The sequence below is a fragment of the Astyanax mexicanus genome, chromosome 4, assembly GCF_023375975.1.
Source record: "Astyanax mexicanus isolate ESR-SI-001 chromosome 4, AstMex3_surface, whole genome shotgun sequence".
Taxonomy (NCBI): Eukaryota; Metazoa; Chordata; class Actinopteri; order Characiformes; family Acestrorhamphidae; genus Astyanax; species Astyanax mexicanus.
In genome coordinates, this window is record NC_064411.1 from 50,299,824 (window position 1) to 50,325,288 (window position 25,465).

Sequence of the window (25,465 nt, forward strand, 5' to 3'; positions counted from 1 at the left end):
CAGTGCACATTTTAAGAATATATTCTGTTGTTCCCATATTTACATAACATAGAGATTTACATGTTGATAAAACTGGGATTCACAAGAATTACACTCAAAGTGCATTTTTCCATTTCTGTATTTTACTTGCAAAATATATTCCTAGAAACAGGACTTGATTTCAACTGTCATGAGTGGAGCAACTCAATGGCATACACTGCTTTACGGTAATATTTTTAATTAAATATAATTGACGCTTTAAAAAAAAAGCAAAAAAAAAAACAAAAAAACAACAAGTACAAGCCAACAGTTTGCGCTTCCCAAAGTTAAAGTTAGACACCTTTCTAAATGTGTAAATATTTGAGTTCTACAGATTACAACTTTCAAATTAGTCAAACCATCACTAAAATCAATAAATTGATTTTTTTTATCCATTTATTTATTGCATAATTTCCTTTTTCTTTTCTTTTTTGGCCCACCACCACCCCCTGTATGTGTGTGTTTTTTTATTGTTCAAATGGGACTCAATGCAATGCATTGTCCAATGTTTTCTATTTTTTTTTAACAGAAGTAGTTTTGTGATTTCCTTTTAAGAAAATATAAGATAAAAATGGATGGTAGGACCATCCAGTGTGAGACACAGCTGCTGGTGTTTCCAAGTTATTCTGAAATTACTATTATGACATCATTATTGTAGCATTGCAATGGATAGCATTCATCACGGTGACCATACAAACAGTGGGAATCCACCCTGTCAGTTACATCTATTGGATAGGAAAAGCAGTGGCGCCACTTCTATGCAAATAGAGGCCAGTTGTACAGGTCTGCAGTTCTGCAGATTGTGAATGAAATTATTTACCCATGAAATATTTACTGTTTCTCAAAGTTTCAAATAGAGAGAGCACCATATATTTGCATTTTGGGTGTGGCCTCTCCCTGCCTTACCATCTTTGTGTTGTCTGTTGCCCAAAGCTACCTTATCCTAGTAGTGCATTATTGTAATATATGTGCTGATTTTCAGGCCTTGGTGTTGTAGACTGTAAGAGCAAGTTACCTTTGGAGATACAGAATTCACTTTTATGCTGTCCCAGTATTATGCTCCCAGTATTGACAGTTGTGTATTTACAACTTAACTGTCAAATCTAAATGATAACTTGACTTAAGAGTTAAGTTAAATGAACTTGAAATGTTATATATTTACAACTCAGCTAAGTCAAAGCAAAATATTGACTTGACTGAGTTAAGTTGAATAAATTTAAAATGTTATATATTTACAACTCAACTGAGTCAAGGCACAATGATGACTTGACTAAGTTAAGGTAAATGGAAAAAGTTATATATTTACAACTCAACTGAGTCAAATCTAAAAGATGACTTGACTGAGTTAAGTTGGATGAATTTAAAATGTTATATATTTACAACTCCATTGAGTCAAAGCAAAACGATAACTGAATTAAGTTGAATGAATTTGAAATTGTATATATTTACAACTCAACTGAATCAAAGCAAAATGATGACTGACTGAGTTAAGTTGAATTAATTTAAAATGTTATATATTTTCAACTCAACTGAGTCAAAGCAAAATGATGACTTTGCTGAGTTAAGTTAATTGAAAAAAGTTATATATTTACAACTCAACTGAGTCAAATCTAAAAGATGACTTGACTGAGTTAAGTTGGATGAATTTAAAATGTTATATATTTCCAACTCAACTGAGTCGAAGCAAAATGATGAAGACTGAGTTAAGTTGGATAAATTAAAAATGTTATATATTTCCAACTCAACTGAGTCAAAGCAAAATGATGACTTGACTGAGTTAAGTTGAATTAATTTAAAATGTTATATATTTACAACTTAACTGAGTCATGTTATATATTTCCAACTCAACTGAGTCAAAGCAAAATGATGACTGCTGAGTTAAGTTAAATGGAAAAAAGTTATATATTTACAACTCAACTGAGTCAAATCTAAAAGATGACTTGACTGAGTTAAGTTGGATGAATTTAAAACGTTATATATTTCCAACTCAACTGAGTCGAAGCAAAATGATAACTGAATTAAGTTGAATGAATTTGAAATTGTATATATTTACAACTCAACTGAATCAAAGCAAAATGATGACTTGACTGAGTTAAGTTGAATAAACTTAAAATTGTATGTGTTTGCAACTTAACTGAATCAAAGCAAAATGATGACTTGACTGAGTTAAGCTAAGCCAATGAATATTTTTTTGTGTATATTTTCCCCTGCCTCTTAACTTGATGAAAGCTTTGGTGAGTTGCACTGTTTTCATTGTATTTATAAGGTACAGTAGATGCAATCATGGTGGAGAAATGCGGATTGCAAGTGTCCCCAAAGAAATGTTAATTTAGTTCAGCAGTTTTATATAAAGCCTGTAATTAGTTTAGTCAGATACCATCAAAGCAGGGAGCAGAGAAAACATGCAGCTGTTCAGGGTGGAGGACGGTTTTCATTGAGCTAATTTTTTTTTTAAATAAATTAATACAATAAGTAAAGCAGATTAAATTAAGCTTCTTGTGTTCAGGCAACAAGGACTTCTATAGTGATTTTTTTTTATCTAATAAATCTGTCAGTTCTTTTTTTTTTACATTTTATTTAGGAAATGTAGGAAGAATAGAAATGCTAAATCTAAATAAGCTTGGAAATTTTACGTTTTACAAAGTACCTTGCAGTGTACCTTGACTTCCACTGAAGGATTTCCTTCCTCTGCAAAAGTTGCTATTTTAGTTTTAATTTATTTCCACTTCTCTTATTTCTGTTACCCGTTTTACTATCCTTCAATTATATTATTCTTGAAGTGTATGGATTTGGTGCAACTTCTCTGCACAACAAGGTGCCTGGCAATAAATAAAGTGATCAAAAATAGTAAAAATCAGCAGCAATTGTTGACTTGAGAATTTCCAATTTATTAGAGATATAAAAAATATAACCAATGCGTTTCCCTCAGGCCTTCATCAGGGTTAAAAAAGAGTTATATATTTTTATCTATGACAAAAGTTGGAAATTCCCTAGTCAACAAGTGCTGATGTTTTTTTTACTACTTTTGATTAATTAATATTATTACTATTACTACTAATAATACTAATAACAACAATAATAATAATAATAGTATTGGTGTGTTTAACATTAATATTTAACAATAATATAATGGGTAGATTGAAAAAAATACAGTGATCTAATGGAAGTAGATTATAATAAAGCATTTGCAATGAAACATACTCAGTTATTCGGTATTAAGTTTGTCAATATATGAGCCATAATATTTGCATCTGAAGAGATAATGAACACTATACTTTGGTGGTGTTTGTTAGAGAGGCGTGTGGTGCTGTTTGCTAAAATGATGCATTGAAAAACCCCATGTGGTTACTTAAAAAAACATGTTGAGTGATGCCAATTGTGCTTCTCAAAGAAACACTCGCTGAACTAAACCAAAAATTCTTCTGCGGCTTCACCACAAAAAAAGAAAACAGCTTTTTAAAAATGAAGTCCTTCCTCAAAGACAAACGAACAGTAGGAACTTTCCATTTCCATAAAATATTAGGTTGGAGTGTGATTGATGAGCAGGAGAACAGAAGAGGGAAGAGGTGTATTATTCTTAGCAAAATGTGACTAAACGTCCCCCTCTTGTGGACACTATGATAAAGTTTTTTTCTGTTTAGAATGCATTTTTTGACACGGAATATTGGCATATAAAACCTACAGTAAAATGTACTGCTTAGTAGTTAGTCCAATGAAATTTCCGAACTAAGGACAACATTTTTCCCAAATTCTAAATAAAAATATTTTAATTTAGAGCATTTATTTGCAGAAAATGGAAGAGCTTTCAGACCTCAAATAATGCAAAGAAAACAAGTTTATATTCATAAAGTTTTAAGAGTTCAAAAATCAATATTTGGTGGAATAACCCTGTTTTCACAGTTTTCATGCATCTTGGCATGTTCTCCTCCACCAGTCTTACACACTGCTTTTGGATAACTTTGTGCCGCTCCTGGTGCAAAAATTTAAGCAGTTCAGCTTGGTTTGATGGCTTGTGATCATCCATCTTCCTCTTGATTATATCCCAGAGGTTTTCACTTTAGTAAAATAACAAAACGCATCATTTTTAAGTGTTTCTCAATCGCAAAGTGGAAAAAGTCTAACATAATCATAATCAAAAATAAATAGTCCATTTGGCAAAGATCTGTAGAAATAATGCATAATATTATATGTGAATCTTAAAGTAAACTGCATTGTAAACAAGTAAAACACATGAATAGTGTAAGAGGTTATACATTAATAAATGAAACTGAACATGATAGAACAATATAGGATATATTTTTAGGTCATCGATGTCACGTAAAGCGAAGAAAAAGATAATCCCCTTTTTTACTTCTAATGAAGTAATGAACGTAAACCGACAATTTATGAAATTAGTTGGTCTAATAGTTTACTAAAATAATGTTTATATGTTATAAAAGATGATCTACTGTTTTGCAGAGTAAATATTATTTTTTCCAGTCATACTCAATACTTTTAATGATTAAAAAATCTTACATTTGCCAATTTGTTGTATAAAAGAAAACTGCGGTTTTAATGTGTTGTTTGTTGTCCATCAATCAATATAAAAAATATACTCGTAAGTGTTTGCACAAGTTTGTACATGCCCAGCTGGCACTTTACCGACCATCAACGTTGAAATGTGGTTGAAATATGATTGAAATAATGTATGTAGTTCTTTCAACGTCGAAACAACGTTGAAACAACATTTAATGTTAAATGGTTGTGCAAACGTTAAAAGTATAATTTGCGTAAAACTCATTTTGAATAAGCATTTTGCATTTACATTTTATGAGCAAACAATTTCAAAAAATAGTTGGATGGAGGGATGAAAAAATGTGGTTTTACTTTCATTTGCAGTGACTGCTTTTTAATTTGGCACCAATTCTTCACCATACTTGGGGGAATTGTCATGTTGTATTAGTTTTACGGTTGTTTTTTAAGATCAAATGTTGGATACGATTGGTAGATGTGGGTAACTTTCTTTATACTCAGATTTACTACAGTGATGGTACGTTTATTGTTAAAACTCTGTTAATCATAGGATTTTTTATTTGTAGTGAGCTATGGCTTATTGAAGGTTGAAAGTATATCGTTGATTCACTTTTTTAAAATCAACACCAACTCCAACATTGATTCAACGTTGAAATGCCAGCTGGGTGATATCACCCCGAACACGAACGTGACCTTAACTTACTGAAACAAATTAGGACAATAATGAATGTTTTTTCTGTGTGATGTTTTTTTTTTTTTTACAATAGAATACGGGAGTGTACAGTACTGCAATAATAATTGTTTTGTTTCTATATTTCAGAAGCTGTATTGTAAGCCCGATGTGACCTGCTATTATACAGATTACTCACGGACACGGATATTCGTGGATCTGCGTGTTGTGAATATTTGCTTTTGTCCATCCTGAACATCAGCCGCGTGCAGCGATCAGCGCGCTGATAAAGAGCTGCAGCACATCGTGAACTTTCAGAGAATGTCGTTTTCACAGATATTGTACAAACAGCATTGGTGGGTTTGAAAAACACGGGGGTGATTTGAGCCCTTGTTAAAGTTGTCTTTGCAGATTTTGAACAATTGCCGGAGCTGTGTGAAGGCCAGACCCCAGCCCGCATTTTTACACTACTGTAAATACTGATGACCCTCATTCTTCCATTTCAATAGAGACTTCAGGAGACTCACACAGTCCAATTCGATCACTATTGCAGGAAAGAGAAGACCAATACGTTCACTGGTCTAAAATTAAAACTACTAAAAAATACTACAGTTCCTTTTTGTACTAAAATATTGCGTGCGCACTGAACATTTCATAATGCAATACTGTATTTATATATTTAAGCGGGTAACTAAATAATCTCAATATTAACTCAATATATGTATGCTTATATACAATATTATAGGAGGTCTAACTAAACACATTATAGTTTACCCTTTCCATGAACTACTGTATTTTAGAGCATACAGCACTTTTTAGAGTTTAAAGTCTCAATCGATGTAAATGGACTGTTTATTTATGTTCAATAATTCGGAGAAGAGAATAAGTTAGAAAAACGTTGAAAAAAATACTAACTAGAAATAAAGTAAATAGGGAAAATTAATGAATGGTCTGAATCAGTAAGTAAATTAACAAATAAATAACGAATTGCCCTTTTCATGCTTCATACTTTAAAAACACAAGTGAAAACATATTTAGGAAGATATATTAAATATTTATAAAACTCACCTTCATATCAGAAACCGAAATATGTAATATTAACTCATTAATTAGCTAAATAATACATCAATAAGTGAGTCAGCTACCAGTTTGAAATCAGATTTATCTCTGGAGCGCAACCACCATATTCTGAAATCTGATATATGGCAAAATATAAATTTCAAACGAAAAATATAATCTATGCACTATTTTAAAATCGAAGACAATAAAATGAATTATGCACTTATCATTATATACAATATTTTGTTGTGTGTGACAACAACGATATATATTTTTTTTGTCACACAAAAATCTCCAGAAGAGCAAATTTACAAGAAAATTAGCAAACCTTCCCTTCTTCAGTGGGAACCAATAGATATTGTTCCTCTTTAAGCAAGTTGGAGCATTTATATCGGTCCATTTGTCATGGAATTGTGATACAATTACGTACGAAAAAAAATGGCAAGAAAATGTGCGATTTGTTTGTGTTTGTTTGATTTTTTTTAGAAATAAAGATCGTGCATATACTGTCAAACTAAAAGACACATCAAGCTGTCAGGGACCCATCTCAATGCACGTGCAATATAAACAATACGCATGTTATTTTCCTGAAAGTTAAGCTTATCTGTCAACCCGGAGCGTGACATAACGCTCAGCAGTGGCGATGTGGGTCGTCCATTCGTTTAATTCATTAAGATAAGACGTATTTACCAAATACAGCTCAAACTTCCCGAAAATAAGTTAAATATTCTTTCAATGTTGGCTTGAAATGTTGATTTTAGTATTAGGTAGCCAAAACAAGAACACAGTCTAGATCTCGATAAACCAGATTACACTAAATCTAATTTATCTTAAACACGGAGGTAGAAAAAAATCTGAATAATTATTACGAAGCAGCAGATGATTTTATTTTACAGCTCAACGCTACGTTTTATTAAAATTTAACTTATTCCAATAATATTTAGCAGAAAAGGGAATAATGGAAATGTTAAGTCTGCCTGAAAAATAATACCTTGAACACAAAATAATACACTACTATTTGCTCAGATATACTTGATAATGGTTCTATATTTTCCCCTGGGCGTTTCCAGCCAGGGCATAAATGTGGTTAATTCCATCACCAGCTCACCTGATTTAATTAAGAATTGATACCAAACCAGGTGTTGGATGATAATTATAATAATTAATAATTATAATAAATAATAGTAGACTAAAACGAAAAGATGGAGAAAGGTTTTGAGATGTTGTAATGAAGATGGGTAAGTAAAACAACTAGTTTTTTTATGATCGCTATTTGTATTAATGCTTATATTCTATTGACGAAGTAAACAAACACATACCTATACCTATACCTATAAAATATATATTCTAAATTTTTAAGTTAAATTTTTTTTCTTGTGCATTGTATTGTATGTTTGTTTACATTTACATCTACATTTATATACTTACTTATTTATTGCAATTAGTGACTAAAAGACTATTTTTAATATGTAAATTAAGATATGATCACACAATTTTAGCCCATTTTCATCATAGCCATAACAATTTTTGTACAAGCTATTTTGCCTAAAATTTTTTTAGGTCAGTCAAGTCTCAAGTTGTTTATGTCTGCTCTCATCTTCATCTTGCATTTCCACTTTCATTTTTCCCTGTTTTAAATTACAGAGCGTCAAATTCAGTCCAGCTCCCACATGCTGCGTGCTTTCATATTTTACAATGTTAAAAAAATGTCATTTTTCATTTGCGTTGTTGTTTCCTTGCCTTTAAGTCATTTTTTCAGTGTGTTGCACGAGTTTTGGGGGAATCTGCTAAAAATAAAATGTACGTCAAAAATGGTTTAATACATCTGTATTGCCTTTTTTCTTTCCATTGTTTCAACAAAGTTGAATGTTTTAAACACCCAGCAGCAACAGCAGCAGTTTGAACGGAACTGAGTTCACTCCAGTCCAGTCCAGTCAAACAGTACTCAGGTTTCTTTGGCCTGAAAATTCACCCCGTCACGTTTCAGTCTCGCTGTACTGCGCGAGGTTACTGTAAGGCCCAGTAAGGACGAGCCTAATTCTCTGATCCCATCTGGACGTCATTTTCTCTCTAGAAAGGCGATTGCACAATAGGCCATGTAAGCTTATTATGTAATTACAGTTTCAGTAAAACGCGTTATTTTGCTTCTTCCTCTGTTTGTGTGTTTAGTTAAGCCAGGCTTGCTTTTATATCCTTTAATCTAAACAAAGGATTTTCACAATGTTAAACTAATCTGTCCACGTGCACTTAAATCTAAAAATACGTTTGATATATATTTATAGAACATATTTATATCGCAAGGCAAATATGTTTTTTTATGGAGTCAGTTCAAATTATCCGTTTTATTTTTCTGTTTATGAACATAATATTATATCATAATTTTTTTTTTCGGAAGACCCAAAAAAATCAGAATAATGATAAAACTTATATGAAAACTTGTTTATTAGTATACATTTATTTTACACTCATTTGTTTATGTTTTTATTGATAATACGTTATTTTCCACATTATAAACTTTGCATATAAAACTATGTTTAATAATAGAAATTATCTGCAACTGAATCTATTAGATTTATTATGTGATTACTGGCCATATTTAAAATATTGTAAAATTAACGAATTGGCATAATTTATTAAAAAATGTATTTTTTTAATTGTTTTATATAAACATCTAAAATATCTTTCTATAATTAAGTATTTTACGGCTTGACCCCTATTTGGGATTTGACACGCGATTATTATTATTATTATTATTATTATTATTATTATTATTATTATTATTATTATTATTGTAGAGTTTAGTTTTTATGTTTCTACAAAGAAAAAAAATGTTTGTGCTGTTTTATTAAGCCACTGTTTATAATAATATTTAATATTTATGTGTAAAATGATCAGTAGCAGATGAGCTAATGTGTATGCATATACTGATCTACAAAGCGAAATGTAATCAATGTCTTTTATTTAAAATAAGTGCTGGTTTAACATGGTCCCAACAATTTCAATAAAGTATCAAAACAGAAAACAATCATCTAAAAGAGGTCTGGTGATTTACCATTGTTTTTGTATAACAAAGATCGTATCTACAGAGCTACTGTGTCAGAATGCTAAAATGCTAATCTACACTGGGGCAAATCTGCCGGCACTAATTTAAGGGTTCACAGGAATCGTAAAAAAAAAGTTATAAAATTAATAATAACAATCACTCAACTCAAAGTCGAAGTTGATTCGACAGAAGTCCAAACACTTTTTTTGGCCCATAAACTCCAAAAATGCAAGGTCAGAATTTCCATACAAATGTCCTTCTGCTCGCGCTCTTTTTTTGTGCCCATTTTTTGGGGCTGAAGAAATGTAAAAGTGACCCTTCAAACAATGTCTTAAGAGAAACACCATTATCACTTCCATTTGTCTCTTTCTCTTCTTTCCCTCTGTCTCACTCGTTCTCTTTGTTTTTTTTTCTTTTCGTGTTTCTCTCTATTTCTCTTTCCCTCTCTCTTTTTATTTATTTCTTTCCCACCCTCAAATGTCAATCCGCGCGTGCAGCGCCGAGTGCTTGGCCTCGTGCTCCCAGTACGAGTAGAGCTCGGCCGGCTGGTGCTGAGGATGGTGAGAGTGATGGTGCGGGTGGTGGTGAGGATGGTGATGGTGGTGGTGGCTCATGCCATTGTACGAGTTCATGACGTTGGGCAGCCCCACGGCCTGCATGCGCGAGTACGGATAGGCCGGAGCCGTGAGGCCTTTGACGGATAGAGTGCCTACGCCCGCGCCTCCACCTCCTCCACCGTCTCCTCCTCCACCTCCGCCTCCTCCAGCTCCTCCGGTTCCTCCGTTGCCCATCTGGCACGGCGCGTAAGACACGTGCGGCGGCGGCGGAGGAGGCTGCGGTTGCGCAAGGGACCAGGTGCCGTTCATGAAGCCGGTTTGGATGTACTTGGGCGCGGTCAGGTAGCCGTAACCGTCAGTGCCGAAGAGGGCCTTGCCCGGTTGGAAGTGCGCGGCCGTGGGCGGCCTGAAAGGCCGTTTCATCCGCCGTCTTCGCCGGTAGTTCCCTTTCTCGAACATGTCCTCGCAGGCCGGGTCCAGGGTCCAGTAGTTGCCCTTGCGCTCCCCGCCGCCCTCCCGCGGCACCTTGATGAAGCACTCGTTGAGGCTCAGGTTGTGGCGGATGCTGTTCTGCCAGCCCTTTTTGTTCTTCTCGTAGAAGGGGAACTTGTTGATGATGTACTGGTAGATACCGCTCAGCGTTAGGCGCTTCTCCGAGCTCTCGCGGATGGCCATGGCGATGAGGGCCACGTACGAGTACGGGGGTTTCTGCGATGGGTCGGTTTTGCCTCCAGCGCCCGGCTCGTCCTGCGCCACCGTCTGCTCGTCTTTGGTGAAGCTCTCGGTCTTCACCGGCTCGTTGTCGTGCGCCATCAAAGTCATGGCCTCATCTTCTAAGCTGTGGTAAGATGCCATCACGCCTGAAAGACAACAACAACAAAAAAGACAACTATCAACATCAAAACAAAGCAAAGACGAGGCAAAATATAAATTAGTTATTCATGCAAAAGTCTGCTTTTGCTGGCCTAAAGCATAACATCAAAACATCAACGCCAAACACAGATTTAATATCTGCATATATTTATACAGCGATATGAAACAACATAACGCAATTCGAATAATAAACGAATTTAAGCAGTTGTATTGAAGAACCAAGACCTTCTATCAGAAAGCAAAAACACAAAGCAAGGTATAATAAAAAACACAACTTATATGGTATAATTCTGTATATTTTGACTATACATTTGAACATTTAAAACCCAGTGCCATATCATTACATCATACCAACACAGTATTGCCAAAACAACATTGAACAAAACTTAAATTAAGGCATTTTACTTGTTGCTTTGATGGCCTGAAATGTAAAGCAAAACTATTTTTTAAAAAGAAACAAACTAAAATCCAAAATCACTGTATTTTTGTAGCTGATTTCGGTTATAAACACCTAAAACCTCGTGACAACATTTTAAAACCAGTCAAAACCAAGTACCCAAAAACAACATTGAACAAAACATCAATCGCGGCATTTTTGGATGCTGTTTTGAAGACCTACACGAACCCTAATATATAAAACAAAACAAATAAAGGCTAAAGGTAAACCCTCGATTGTAGTATCTTTGGCTGCGACCCTCAATGCAAAGCCAAACTTTCAAAATGGGCCACCAAAACAACAAGAGAAAAAACGTCAATCAAAACGTTTCTAGTTTCGTTGAAAACGTTTGCCAAAATGTAAGAGCAAGACAAGCAAACACCAAAAATGGAAGAACGCCAATCAAAGCACCTGTGGTTGTTACTTTGAAGATCTGAAACATAACAAAAACAAGCCAAAACATCAAAACAAAACAACCAAAAAAAAGGGAAACACCAATCAAAGCACCTGCGGTGGCTGCTTTGAAGATAAAAGCACGCGCGGAGTTTGTTTGGTAGCTTTACGCACCTGATATTTAGGAGTTGCGTCCTCTTTCTTGCATGCCTTCAAACGGCGCGAGCTACGCCAGAGCCATGGAGGTTTCTGAGCGCGTCCGACGTTCTCTCCTGCCAGATGGGACTCTCTCTCTCTTTCTCTCTCTCTCTCGTGCTCTCTCTCTCCCTCTCTCTCGTGCTCTGGTCTTCCCCTGCTGAACTGTGGATCTGAAAGTCTCGTCTCTCCTCGCGCTCCTATTCGTCATGTTCCGCTTTCGTCACTTTCTCTCTCCTCCACTGGCAAACTGGATTGAGCTTCAGCGCTTGTGAGAGGCTTATTTAACCAGAAGTGTTAAACTTTCCCCTTTTACTGTTACATATTGATTACTTTCCATTAATATATAGCTCTGGAAAAAAAAGAGACCACTTCATTTTCTGAATCAGTTTATCTGATTTTGCTATTTATAGGTATATGTCTGAGTAAAATGATCATTGTTGTTTTATTCTATTAACTGCATACAACATTTCTCCCAAATTTCATATTTAGCAAAAAAGATGCGGAGCTTTCAGACCTCAAATAATGCAAAGAAAAACAAGTTCATTTTCATAAAGTTTTAAGAGTTCAAAAATCAATATTTGGTGGAATAACCCTGGTTTTTAATCACAGTTTTCATGCATCTTGGCATGTTCTCCTCCACCAGTCTTACACACTGATTTTGGATAACTTTCTGCCACTCCTGGTGCAAAAACACAAGCAGTTCAGCCTGGTTTGATGACTAATGATCATCCATCTTACTCTTGATTATATTCATCATTTTTAAATGACCTCTTATTTTTTTCCAGCACTGTATATCATACCGAATTGTGCATATATTTTTAAATTGTATAAATATATGTGTAACAATATCACATTTTGGACAGTATAATATATGTGGTTCATATGCAGTTTATATGCAGTACTAGTCAAAAAACATTACATTATTTTTCTCAATTTGTTAATTTCATTTATTTTTGTAGTAAAGACTTTACAAGATATAGGAGACACATATGGAAATATGTCATAAACAGTAAAATAGTTTTTTATATCTTATCTCATGCAAACATGTTTTAAAACAAAGGAATGTCATGTATTCTAAAATATTTCTTAGATTTGAAAGCTGTGTATGGATAAATATCAGCAATTTGTCTTCTATTTTTCAGAAATGCTTATCGATTTCAAAACCATTAGTACTGCAGTGTTACAGTTTGATACATTCTCAGTAATTAATATAAATATTATGGTGGATTGTGTGTGTATTGTCCAGTTGATTTGCTGATAGTGTGTATATAAGGATAGTGGTGAAGGAGAATAGAGTGTTTAATATAGTGACAGTTATTGGTTGTGATTGGTGGTATTTGCTGCAGACTTCTGTGCTGCTCTCTGCCTGTCTGCATGTCTGCCCGCCCCCCTCGCTACTCTCTGCAGGTGCAGCAGCATTGTCTTACATGTCAACACCTATAGTGGAAGGTAGGCCGTGGCTCTAGGCGCAATTTTACTGCTGGCAGTAATACTAATATACTACTGCTGCTGCTGTTACTACCACTATTACTGCTCATGCTGTTACTACTCTATTACTGCTAATACTGCTACTGCTACTGCTACTTCTGCTCTATTACTATGCCTGCTGCTGTTACGGCCACTACTCTTGCTAATACTTTAAAACTACTACCTCTAATGTTGCTGTTATAACTGCTATTACTACCTGTGTTGTTACTACTCTATTATTACTTCTGCTGCTGTAATTACTGTTATTACTACCCATGTTGTTACTACTACTGCTGCTGCTATTATTGCTATTACTACATGTGTTGCTATTACTACTCTATTACTACTGCTGCTGCTGTAATCACTGTTATTACTACCCATGTTGTTACTTCTCTATTACTACTGCTGCTGCTGTTGTTACTACTATTACTACTTGTGTTGTTACTACTCTATTACTACTGTTGCTGCTGTTGTTACTGCTATTACTACCTGTGTTAATACCACTCTATTACTACTGCTGCCCTTATTACTGCTATTACTACTTGTGTTGTTACGACCCTATTTCTACTGCCGCTGCTCTTATTACTGCTATTACTACCTGTGTTGTTACCACTCTATTACTACTACTACTGTTATTACTGCTATTACTGCCTGTGTTATCACTACTCTATAACTACTGCTGCTGCTGTTGTTGCTACTATTACTACCGTGTTGTTACTACTCTATTACTACTGTTGCTGCTGTTGTTACTACTATTAATTTCTGTGTTAATATTAGTCTATTACTACTGCTGCTCTTATTACTGCTATTACTACTTGTGTTAATACTACCCTATTACTATTACCGCTGCTCTTATTACTGCTAATACTATCTGTGTTGTTATGACACTATTACTACTGCTGCTGCTCTTATTACTGCTATTACTACCTGTGTTAATACTACTGTATTACTACTACTGCTAATGTTATTACTGCTATTACTACTCATGTTATCACTACTCTATAACCACTGCTGGTGCTGTTGTTACTACTATTACTACCCGTGTTGTTACTCTATTACTACAACTGCTACTATTATCACTGCTATTACTACCCACATTATTACTACTCTATTACTACTGATGCTGCTGTTATTACTGGCATTACTACCCATGTTGTTACTACTCTATTACTACTGGTGCTGATACTGCTACAAATACTTCTACTGTATTACTATGACTGCTGCTGCTCTTATTACTGCTATTGCTACCTGTGTTGTTACTACTCTATCACTACTACTGCTTTTATTATTACTGCTATTACCACCCATGTTGTTACTACTAATGTATTACTGCTGCTGTTACTACCACTATTACTGCTCATGCTGTTACTACTCTGTTACTGCTAATACTGCTACTGCCTCTAATAATGCTACTCTATTACTATGCCTGCTGCTGCTGTTACTACCACTACTACCACTGCTTCTTTTCTGCTACTACCATTACTGCTGCTGTTATTACTACTATTGCCACTCATGCTGTTACTACTCTTTTACTACTGCTGTTACTATGTACCATGGCTGGTGCTGTTATTAATACTAGTACTACTATTACTACTACTGCTGCTGTTAACCCTATGTCACTACCACATCTACTTTAACTATTATTATTACTATCAATCAATAAAAATAAACACATAATAAATGTGTATTAGACTATGTAAATATTATTTTTTATATATATTTTTAGCACAAACCATTTTTTCACAAAATATATGATGCACTTTTCTGTATCTTTGCATGCTCTTTTTTAGAGCTAATATCAATAATAATGTAGCTTATTATGTTTAGGTATTAATTATTATAATGTAATAAATAAAGGTATTAATGATAATAATAATAATAATAATAATAATAATAATAATAATAATAATAATAATAATAATAATAATACAATGCAATATATTGTAAGATAAAAAAAAAACATTTTTGTTATTAATGAAAGTAATTTATCCTGAAAATGCTAAAAGCTGAGGTCAGTACAGGAGCATAGTGATGAGTGATGATCCTGCGATGCTCCAGCAGCCTGTCAGTGTTTAGTAATTGAGATGAGAAAGGCTGAGGGACAGAGATAGAGTGAGATATCTAAAACCCAGAGAAACGCAGAGTTACAGGAGGATTTAAAGAGCCGCTCAGACTTCCTGCTCCGCTCTTTGAAATGAGGATGTTTACGGTTCAGAGTGCAAGAATGCGGAGGGACAGGAGGCTGCAGGCCAGCAGGACGGAGCACATCTCCACTGGAGGACAACCATGACTGACTGCATGCTTTCAGAAAGCAAAGTGAAAGCATACAGTCAACCGACCGATGATGCTGATACTGAGCACAGCCAGTGCTTAGCATGGCCTGGAGTCTGTAGCATTGTGACCATTACAGTAAAAATCTGATTATCTAGTCAGCAAGTGTTTATTTACCCAGTACACCAATGTATTAAAATAATATAATTTAACATACTAATGAAGAAATACAAATAATAATGCTATAAAAATGTTACTTTTTGTAATAATCCACCACCTGGTTTGGTAAATCCGTGCTATAATGTTGGATACATGCGCATGGGATATAGAACTACTTTTCTGTCCCGTGACTTCTGTCCCACATCCCATTGACACTAAAGAACAGTGCATTGACCTGTTTACAGTACAGGGATATGTGTATAGGGTGCATTAAACATGGATGTAGTGATTTCTGCTCACTTTGCTATTTATAGGTTTATGTTTGAGTAAAATAAACAATGTTATTTTATTCTAGAAATTACGGACAACATTTCTCCCAAATTCCAAATAAAAATATTGTCATTTAGAGCATTTGTTTGCAGAAAATGAGAAATGGCTGAAATAACAAAAAAGATGCATATTCATAAAGTTTTCATGCATCTTGGCATCATGTTCTCCTCCACCAGTCTTACACACTGCTTTTGGATAACTTTATGCCACTCCTGGTGCAAAAAATTCAAGCAGTTCATCATATATATATATCCAGATTATATATTTTTTACAATTATTAAACTTATTTTATATTATAAAAATCATATAAATATTTAATATCAGACTGAGTAAATATAAAAAGCTATTTTTAAACTATAATTTTATTTATTAAAACCTAGCCTTGTATATAAAAAGTGTTTGCCTCCTAAACCAATAACTTGGTTGTGCCACCCTCTGCAGCAACAACTGCAGTCAAGCTTTACTGAAAACTGATAATGAGTCTTTCACATCTCTGTGGAGGAATTTTGGTCCACTCTTCTTTACAGAATTGTTTTAATTCAGACACATTGAAGGATTTTCCAGCATAAACAATCTGTTTAAGCATCTCAATCAGACTTTAACTAGACCCTCCAAAAGATGTTTTTTTTTAAGACATTCAGATTTGGACTTTTTATTTGGTTGCTTTGGATCATTGTCCTGATGCAGAACCCAAGTACGCCTGAGCTTGAGGTCATTAACAGATGGCCAGATATTCTCCTTCAGGATTGTCTGGTAAACAGCAGAATTCCTGGTTCCATCTATGGCAGCAAGTTGTACAGACCCTGAAGGAGCAATGCAGCCCCAGATCATCACACTAATCACAAACCAGATCACAAACGTAAAACTTGGTGGTGGTAGTGTGATGATCTGGGGCTGCTTTGCTGCTTCAGGGTCTGGACAACTTACTGTAGTAGATGGAAGCAGGAATTCTGCTGTTTACCAGACAATCCTGAAGGAGAATATCCGGCCATCTGTTAATGACCTCAAGCTCAGGCGTACTTGGGTTCTGCAGCAGGACAATGATCCAAAGAACACAAACACGTCCACCTCTGAATGGCTTAAAAAACATCTTAAGGTTTTGGAGGGTCTAGTTAAAGTCTGATTGAGATGCTTAAACAGTCTTATTTTAAAGTGGTACCGTTATAATTATTTTCCCTTAATAAATGAAATAATATTTTAATTGGTGCTTTTTATATTTACTCAGGTTATATTTGTTTGATATTAAAGTTTTTTTGATAATCTGAAAAAAGTAAGTATGAAAAATAAGCAAAAAAACAAAAGAAATCTGTAAGGGGAATATACTTTTTCACGGCACTGTATTTATAGACAGAGTTTATTAATCCCTAATAGTAACAGGAACAGATCTACACATATAGACATCATCATAAAACATAGCACAGCACATATGACAATTCCCAGTAAGTGGTGTGTGGTATGTGGGGTAATATGAGGAACATGATGAACAAATACAGCATTGTGTGGGATGTGGGTTGTTCTATTATGAGTTCAATTGGTTTGTGTGTTCTTTGGTTTACAGTAGTTACATTTAAATGCCTACTAAAGCGTATGTCAATACATATGCACGAGTCAATACACATATGTGTGTGTGTGTGGGTTAAAGAGGTGTTAGCTTACACTACTGGCTTTGCAAGGTACATTATACTGGCCTTTTCTTTGGCTCTCAAAACTTAAAAATGATCTTTTTTTTATTCATCATATTGTAAGACATCAACCCAACAATCCAGAAATCATATTTCCCAGTTTAATCACTGCACGTTAACTAAAAAATATATGTGCACATTGGCATTTAATAAAAAACTTGGTTGAGCTTTACAACTCTCTGGTTGAGAGTTACATACATATCGAATTGTACTTATTTTCCATAATATATGAATATATGTTAATTACTAAATATTTAACAAGTGTCTTCAGTTCCTTTGAAATAAATCAGTATGAAGGTTGTGATGTCACTGAAGTAAAACCTTACTTTCTTTAAAGGGCAGAGTTATCCCAAGATGACTGGCCTCTATGTTGTAGGCTGTAAGAGCAAGCATAATGTTTTGAGCTGCTAACTCTGCGTCGGCTGTGTACTCTGTACTGTTCACCTGACCATAAAATTCAAAGGAATTCAATTGATATAACAAAAAAATATTAATTAATTAAATTAACTTACAATTTAGGCATATTAGCTAATGAATTAATATATTTTTAAGTCAAATTAACCCAAAAAAAAGTTTTCGGTAAACATTATTTAAAAATTGAAAATTTATCTTAATTAATCTTTCAGTGCATGTTAACTATGCTGTGGACACAAAAGCCACATTATATTGATATTAACCCATATTTTAAACTATACGCTGAAATTCTATACACTGCTTTCTGCTTCCTCACAGCTAAAGAGGAAGAAGGCACATCACATCTTGAAGTGAATCAAGTGAAGCCTCAGCATTTGCCTTTTATGTTGGCCCTGGCTGATCCTTCCCGGTCCTAATGAACGGGCGGGGGCTTCCTCACTTTGTAAAGCCCAGGATTGACCTCGGCCTTAAATTACAAAGCGTGCTACAAAGCTCACGGAGCAGCCTGCGCTCTTCCTGAAGGTGCTCGCTCTTGCTGCTGTTTTGAGAGTACAGGCCATGTTTGCCTTTCTTATCATCCACAGGAAACCTATGGGAAGCTCTAAGCCATTCTCCCAACAACTCGCCTGTCAAATTACTATAATGCATTGCAGCGAGGAAACGCCGGCCATGAATCTTCAGCGTATATTACACTGGCCTGAGATTTCACTCAATTTCTTTGATTAATACTCCAAAACGCCCCGGGGACCGAAGATAACAGCGGAGATCTCTCCTTTTTTCATCCTCTAAACACCATTTTTGCATTCGGTTTTTGGAGAAGGGAGGAACATCTCCTTGTCAAAACAGCCCAACCACTTCTGCGTGTTTGATAGATATGGTCATTTGCCTTGTGGGATAATTCCACTGAAGATATTAAGGCTTTATTACTCGGCCCCAGACAAACATACGGCTTTGAAATACAGCTGAATGTACCAGGCTAATTTCCAGGCCTTAATTTCGAGTTCCAGGCCTTAGATTTTTATGCGTTCATAAGTTATAAAAGAAAAGACGTGAAGCTTCTCCCTACAGGAACGTCTGATCATTTAGAGCCTCAATAATAAATACCTTTAAATACCCTGTATAATGCTTTGTATGCTTTAAACAGTAAGGATTAATTTTTCAGACAGGGATAAAGCCTAGTTTTGGACTTCACAGCAGTGTATTTGGTAACACTTTAATTGGATGGTCCATTTTATGGCCTTGTTGATGCTCAACTGACATTCAACTAACACTGAATTGAAGGTCCATTAAATTTAACTTAACCCTATGTTGAATGTAAATGATTCAAAATAGAACCTAACCGTACACCTAACCCTAACCTTAACCCTTAATCAACCCTAAAATCTAACCCTACACCTAACCCTAACCCTAACCTTAACCTAAGCTTAAAATCTAACCCTAAACCCAATCCTAAAATATTAAGATTAGAGTTTTGATTAGAGTTGAATGTAGGGTATATATTCAATAGAGAATCACTTACTTTCACCTTTTAGTTCATTTGCATTTAATAGACATGTAGTTGAATGTTAGTTGAATGTCAGTTCAGCATCAAAGAGGCCATCAAATGGACCATCCAAGTACCGTGTATTTTATTTTAGATTTATCCACTAAAAGAGATATGTGGTCTAGGACTATAAGCTTCATTCTTGTCTAAAAAAACAAAACAAATCTAAGGGTTCTATATAGTATTAATCAAGGCATTATTTGGTGTACGGTGCAGTGTAACTCAATACACACAAGTTTCAATATAAAACATACAACATATTACAAAAGCATTTCCACCATTTTTATTGGCTGAGGGACCCTAAACATCCAAATGGATCCAACTTCTTTGAGTTTGCATTGTTCTATATAAGAACTATAAAGAAGCTCTAAAGATCCCACTTTTTTAAATAGTAGCATAGTTGTTTATTAACTAACCCTGTGTAATATGGATGTGAATGCATATTCATAGAGTGTAACCTTAAAAAAAACACAGTATAAAGTATAATGATAAATTAAATGGGCTGTATAGCTGATAAGCTGCCACTGTTGCTCTGTTGCTCCAGGCTCATGACCCCAGCCTTTAGAGCTGGGATGTGCAAAGAGATAAAATGTGTTGTATCCACCTTATTTCATATCTAAACGTTTGTTTCTTTCTCATTTATGTTAGAATTTCGTGCTGTGGTGCAAAGAATCCATTGGCAAAAACTAGACAAAATATACGTAAATTGAGTAATTGAGTAATCTTAGTAAGATTTCTTAAAATAAGCAATCACAAAGTCTCAACATAAGTAAAATAAGACAAAAAGTCAATCAAAAATCCCTTATTTTGTGGCCTAAATGTGTACACAAGAAGTCTGATTCTAAAAAAAAATAGAATATTATGTAGGACGAATTGGTACTTTTGACAGGACCAATGTCCTGCCGGAAAATGAAATCCGCTGCTTCATAAAAGTTGTCAGCAGAGGGAAGCGTGAAGTGCTGTATGACTTTTTGGGAAAACAAAACTGCACTGACTTTAGACTTGATAATAAAACACAGTGGATCAACACCAGCAGATGACATGGCTCTCCAAACCATCTTTGATCATCAGTAAATTTAGCATTTTTTATTAGCTGTAAGCCATAATCATCAGCAATAAAATAAATAAACGCCTAAAATAGATCACTCTGTGTGTAAAACATCTATATAATGTTGAACTAAATTACTATAGTAAAGTAACTTTTCACCTGTAGCTGTAGACACTTCCAAGTATTGCTTTATATATATGTTATTCAATGCTTATGAATGTGTTATAAAGCCTTTATATAGGTAACCCTTCAATTTAACTTTAACCCAAGGTTCTTTCTGAGCTTTATGAGGTTTTTTCAAGCCTTCAATATTTATGTAGATAGATTTACAGATTACATAAATGCAAAACATGCATTGAACGGATTACGTGAAAGGAAGTTCTCCAAATCTCCATAATTAACGCATCACATGCTCACAGTCCACCTTGGTCACTGGCCAGAATGCACAGAAGTGAGGCTGTAAAAGAGTCAGTTGTATTTAATCAAGTCTTAAGAGCGCGGTATGATGTGGTGGAACAGAGGGTAAGACGCGGCCTGCCCACACCGACTGAGCTCTTCAGCAGTTAAGACGTCCAGCTTTGAGACAGGCTGCAGAGCCGCTGTGATTTGGGTTGGACTCTTTGATGGGCCGTGCCGCGGCTGGAGAGGAAGCGTCCCGCTGGCTCTGGTTTCGGGACGGGCGCAGGTGAAGGTGCTGAGGGGTTTTACACTGAGCCGCCTTTGATCGGGACCAGCCTGCTGTAAACAAGTCACAACACGGTTCAGACCTGCTCAGCCTGATCCCACTGACGCTGAGGAGAATAAAGCATCCTCCAGGAACAGCCTTCCTACTGCTGCACTGATGCTGGAACTCAAATAAAAGTGAGAGTTTATACTGAAAAAAATAGTTACAGTGTGTGTTTATCGAAAATGTGTTTTGATATGTTTTTCACAAAAAATTAGCCAATGGTAATGAGTTTGAGTTAGAAAAAATATTTTTTTAGTATCATTTGATGAAAAATGAAAACGGGTCCCACAGACCCGAACACCACACAAGGGTTAAAAACGAATAAGAACATAAACCCTCCTGTTATGTTAATTTGTCAGGAACAGCAATGGTGTTTCCAGGTCAATTTGAACAGGAGCATGTTTAATTATCTTAAATATGCCAAGCATTTAATCAATATTTAGTGCAATGGTTTTCTTTACCTATAACAGGTAATAACTGGTATTAACAAGTAATAACGTTTTTCAACCTTCCTGTTATGTTAATTTGTCAGGAACAGCAATGGTGTTCCCAGCTCAAATTGACCTGGTGCATGTTAAATTATATAAATTAATATCTAACATAATAAATGTCCAAAATAATAATTATTCCAAAAAATCCAAACAAGCAGTGTAAATACTTTATTACTAACTACATTGCTAATTATTTTATCAATATTTAGTGCAATAGTGCTCCTTACCCATAATAGGTAATGGTTCAATCAGGATAATTTACTCGTTTTTCCAAAAAAAAAAAAAAACATTCTTTAATGTGTTTTACTACTTTACTACTTTTGAAAGACCAACATATAATACATAAAAGCTTTATATAACAGTGAAGCATTTTAGTTTTTGTTTATTGCAGGGGGTTATATGTGGATTACACTAATTAAGGCAAGCAGAAGGAGTTTTATACTACATACAAATACTATTTTTCCTATATCTTCAAACTTTTAAACAGGTCAATTTGACCCGTAACATGGGTCAAATTAACAGGATGGTTAATGTTTCACTAATTGTTTAACTAATGTTTCACTAAATTAAACTGAATTTTTAATTTTTAAAGCTCTAAATGAATGTTGATTTTTTTTTACTATTGTTATAATATAATATTAAATTATTATTCATGAAGTGGCTTTATGAATGAAGGAACATTCTAGTTTTATGTTTAAAAATGTCCAAATGTTTTAAATAAGGTTAATATAAAAATATAAAATATAGTTATTTGTTGCAATGCGCTTCTATATTATTATTGATAAGTTGGTTAAAGAAACACAGTTGGAAGTGCACAGTTTCGGGTGCTTCTTCTTTTTCTCTGTAAGCTCTAAACATCAACTGTAGGTACAATAATTGTTCAGTTTCACCAGCAGCTCATCTCTTGTTAGACGCACTTTAAGTTATACCACATTGCCATATAAAAATATATTTAAACCAGATAATCTTAGACAATTTTATATAATTTGCTCAAATATGTTATGTTTCAGAAAGGCTGTAACAGCAAATTAGCCCATTTTCAGTAAAATTATTGTATGTTTTATTTTACTTGGACACAGTTCAGGTAAATAAAATCATTGGCTTAAAAAGGGAACTTTAGAATTCAGATGTTTAGAGATGTTTAAAGTTTTAAAGGTGTTCTGGACTAAATAAATATAGAAAAATTGTTTTACTTCCACACATTGCAATTTCTGTATTATACGTTCGATTTTTAATTCAAGAAGAAATTCCAACAAGCGAACTTTGGATAATAGTTTCAGTGCCTCAGTGCATAGGACCACTTGGAGACCCCAATTCCAAGTCATTTATAGTATTTACTAAATAATACTGTATTCGAGAAGGATAAAAATGCTTTAAAATGCTGCAAAATTCTTAAAAAAAATAGAATAAAACATTGAAAAAACTAAATGACACAAAACAAATAAGATAGAGCGAAACGTCTAAAAAAAAGCAAACAGATGAAAAATAAAAAAAAATGATCAAATCATAAAACCTAAAATAAAACAATAAAAAAGACAACATGAAACAAAAGATTAAATTAAACATGAATCAAATGATTCAACAAAACATTAAACAAAAATTAAGCAAACTATGAAACATAAAGCAAAAGCAAAAATGAAAAGTAAAACAAACGAGTAAACAAAACACATGCAAAAACTCATTTATAGTAGTTACTAAATAATATGCCTATTATACATTAGATTTTTAATTCAAGAAGGTTAAAAATGAATGAGCAAAGCAATACAATGCTTTAAATAAATTAAACAAAACAAATGATACACAACAAAAAAGATAAATGATAAAACTTAAAATAAACCATTAAAAGAAAACGTAAAACAAAAACATGAAACAAAAGATGATGCAAACAAAAAATTTAACATGAAACAAAAGATTAAACAAAAGATGAAGCAAAGCAAACAAAGAAACATAAAACAAAAGATTAAACAAAAGATGAACCAAACAAAAATTAAACATGAAACAAAAGATTAAACAAAACACACAAAAAAAAAGATGAAACAAAATATGAAACAAAAGATGAAAAAAGCAAAATATAAAACATGAAACAAAATGAAACACAGTTCTGGACAGATGTTTATTATTTGTGTGTGATGTTCTGTGTGATGTTCTGATGATTTACAGGAAGTGTGTGTTTGATGTAAAGCTGTGAATAATTAATAATCCTGTTGAGTTGATATTTACAGAGCGGCTCTGCGGGTCATCCTGCCTCAGTCGGAGTGGACAGGTGCGCTGCCCTCATCCTGCTCACCTGTAGCCCCGCCTGCTTCACGCTTCACAGCCGCGCTGTGAGCTTCCATCTGTGCCTCTGTTCATCTTTTACCAGCCCACTGAAAACCTGAACACCAGACCCAGTCTGGACAAACAGACAGCTGTGTGCTTCTTCTTCTCACTTTAAAAGGAGAATTCCACTCATTTTTCACACTTTCTAGATAATTCAGTTGAGTTGAGATGTAAAGACAGTAATTTGGGGTGGGATAAAATAGAAAATACATATTTGTTTCTAAATAAACATGTATTTAATTGACTAAAAATGAGAGTAGCAACTTTAACAATGGTTTAAAAAGTATTTCCTAAAAAGCAACTTTACAAGAGAGAGATAAAACCTTTCTAACTTTCAATGGAAGACAATGTAAAAAGAGTTTATTTCAGCTATTTTTTTGGAGAATTTCTGTTTGACTAGAAATTTTGACACAGTATAAAGGACAGACTGTCTGTTCAAATTATGTACTAAACTAAATTTCAACAAAAAATGGAGATACATGTTTTTCCAAGTGGACCGTGATGATCCAGATTCTATCAGTACAGAACTGATCTTCTCTTTTTTTATTTCTTTGATTTTCTAAAATTATAGAGTAAATTAAGCTCCTACAGAAAACAAAATGTAGAAATTAACTAAAGCCTAAACTGAATGTATGAATATAATGAACGAATGAATTATGATTAAAGTGGATTGAAAAAATGTATAAGAAGTGGTTTTGCCTATAAAACAGTGACTTACATAAAATAATACATATTATTATTATTTATAAGCTGCATGGTTAAAATAACAGAATTAGAAGAACTTGTCTTGTGTGTTTAATATGAAATATTTAAAAAATGTTTAAAAAAGTATATTTCCGCTGTGAAATATACATTAAAAAAATATAATTTAGTCTAAAACATGTAAAAGCTTTCCATAATGTTGCTTCTAGAAGCATTACTATAAACCATTATAAATTACTGAAAATCTGACCTGATTCATTCTGTTAATAACTTCCAACTCCAGAAACTCCCTCAAAATGCTAACACTAAATAATTCAGCATGCGTTCCTGTATAGCTTTAATATAATCTTTAATATTAAATTTACAATGTAAAAAAATCATGAGAAAAAAGAAAAATGAGAAATGAGAAGAGGTGTGTTCAAACGTTTGACTCATACTGTAAATATATGAAGACTAAAGTTCCCAATAATTTGCTCCTTTCAGTTTCCTAAAGAAGCTTAAATTAGGTTTTTCTTTTGAAATCAACAAAAGAACATCAATTAAAGACAATTAA

The 25,465-nt window shown here is 34.1% G+C and overlaps 1 protein-coding gene across 1 annotated transcript; it reads right to left on the reverse strand.

Moving 5' to 3' along the window:
• Nucleotides 1-9,201: 9,201 nt before the first annotated feature.
• Nucleotides 9,202-11,930, reverse strand: foxl2b (forkhead box L2b). The gene is made up of 2 exons (XM_007241657.4): nucleotides 11,736-11,930; nucleotides 9,202-10,719 (listed from the first exon to the last, which is right to left on the reverse strand). Exon 2 carries the CDS (start codon nucleotides 10,712-10,714, stop codon nucleotides 9,776-9,778), a length of 939 nt encoding a protein of 312 aa, XP_007241719.2. The 5' UTR covers nucleotides 10,715-10,719; nucleotides 11,736-11,930; the 3' UTR covers nucleotides 9,202-9,775.
• Between the last annotated feature and the right edge of the window lie 13,535 nt (nucleotides 11,931-25,465).

What these genes read in the sequence shown, in the direction of transcription:
- foxl2b (XM_007241657.4), bottom strand. Translation starts at nt 10,714, where the DNA reads ATGGCATCTTACCACAGCTTAGAAGATGAGGCCATGACTTTGATGGCG.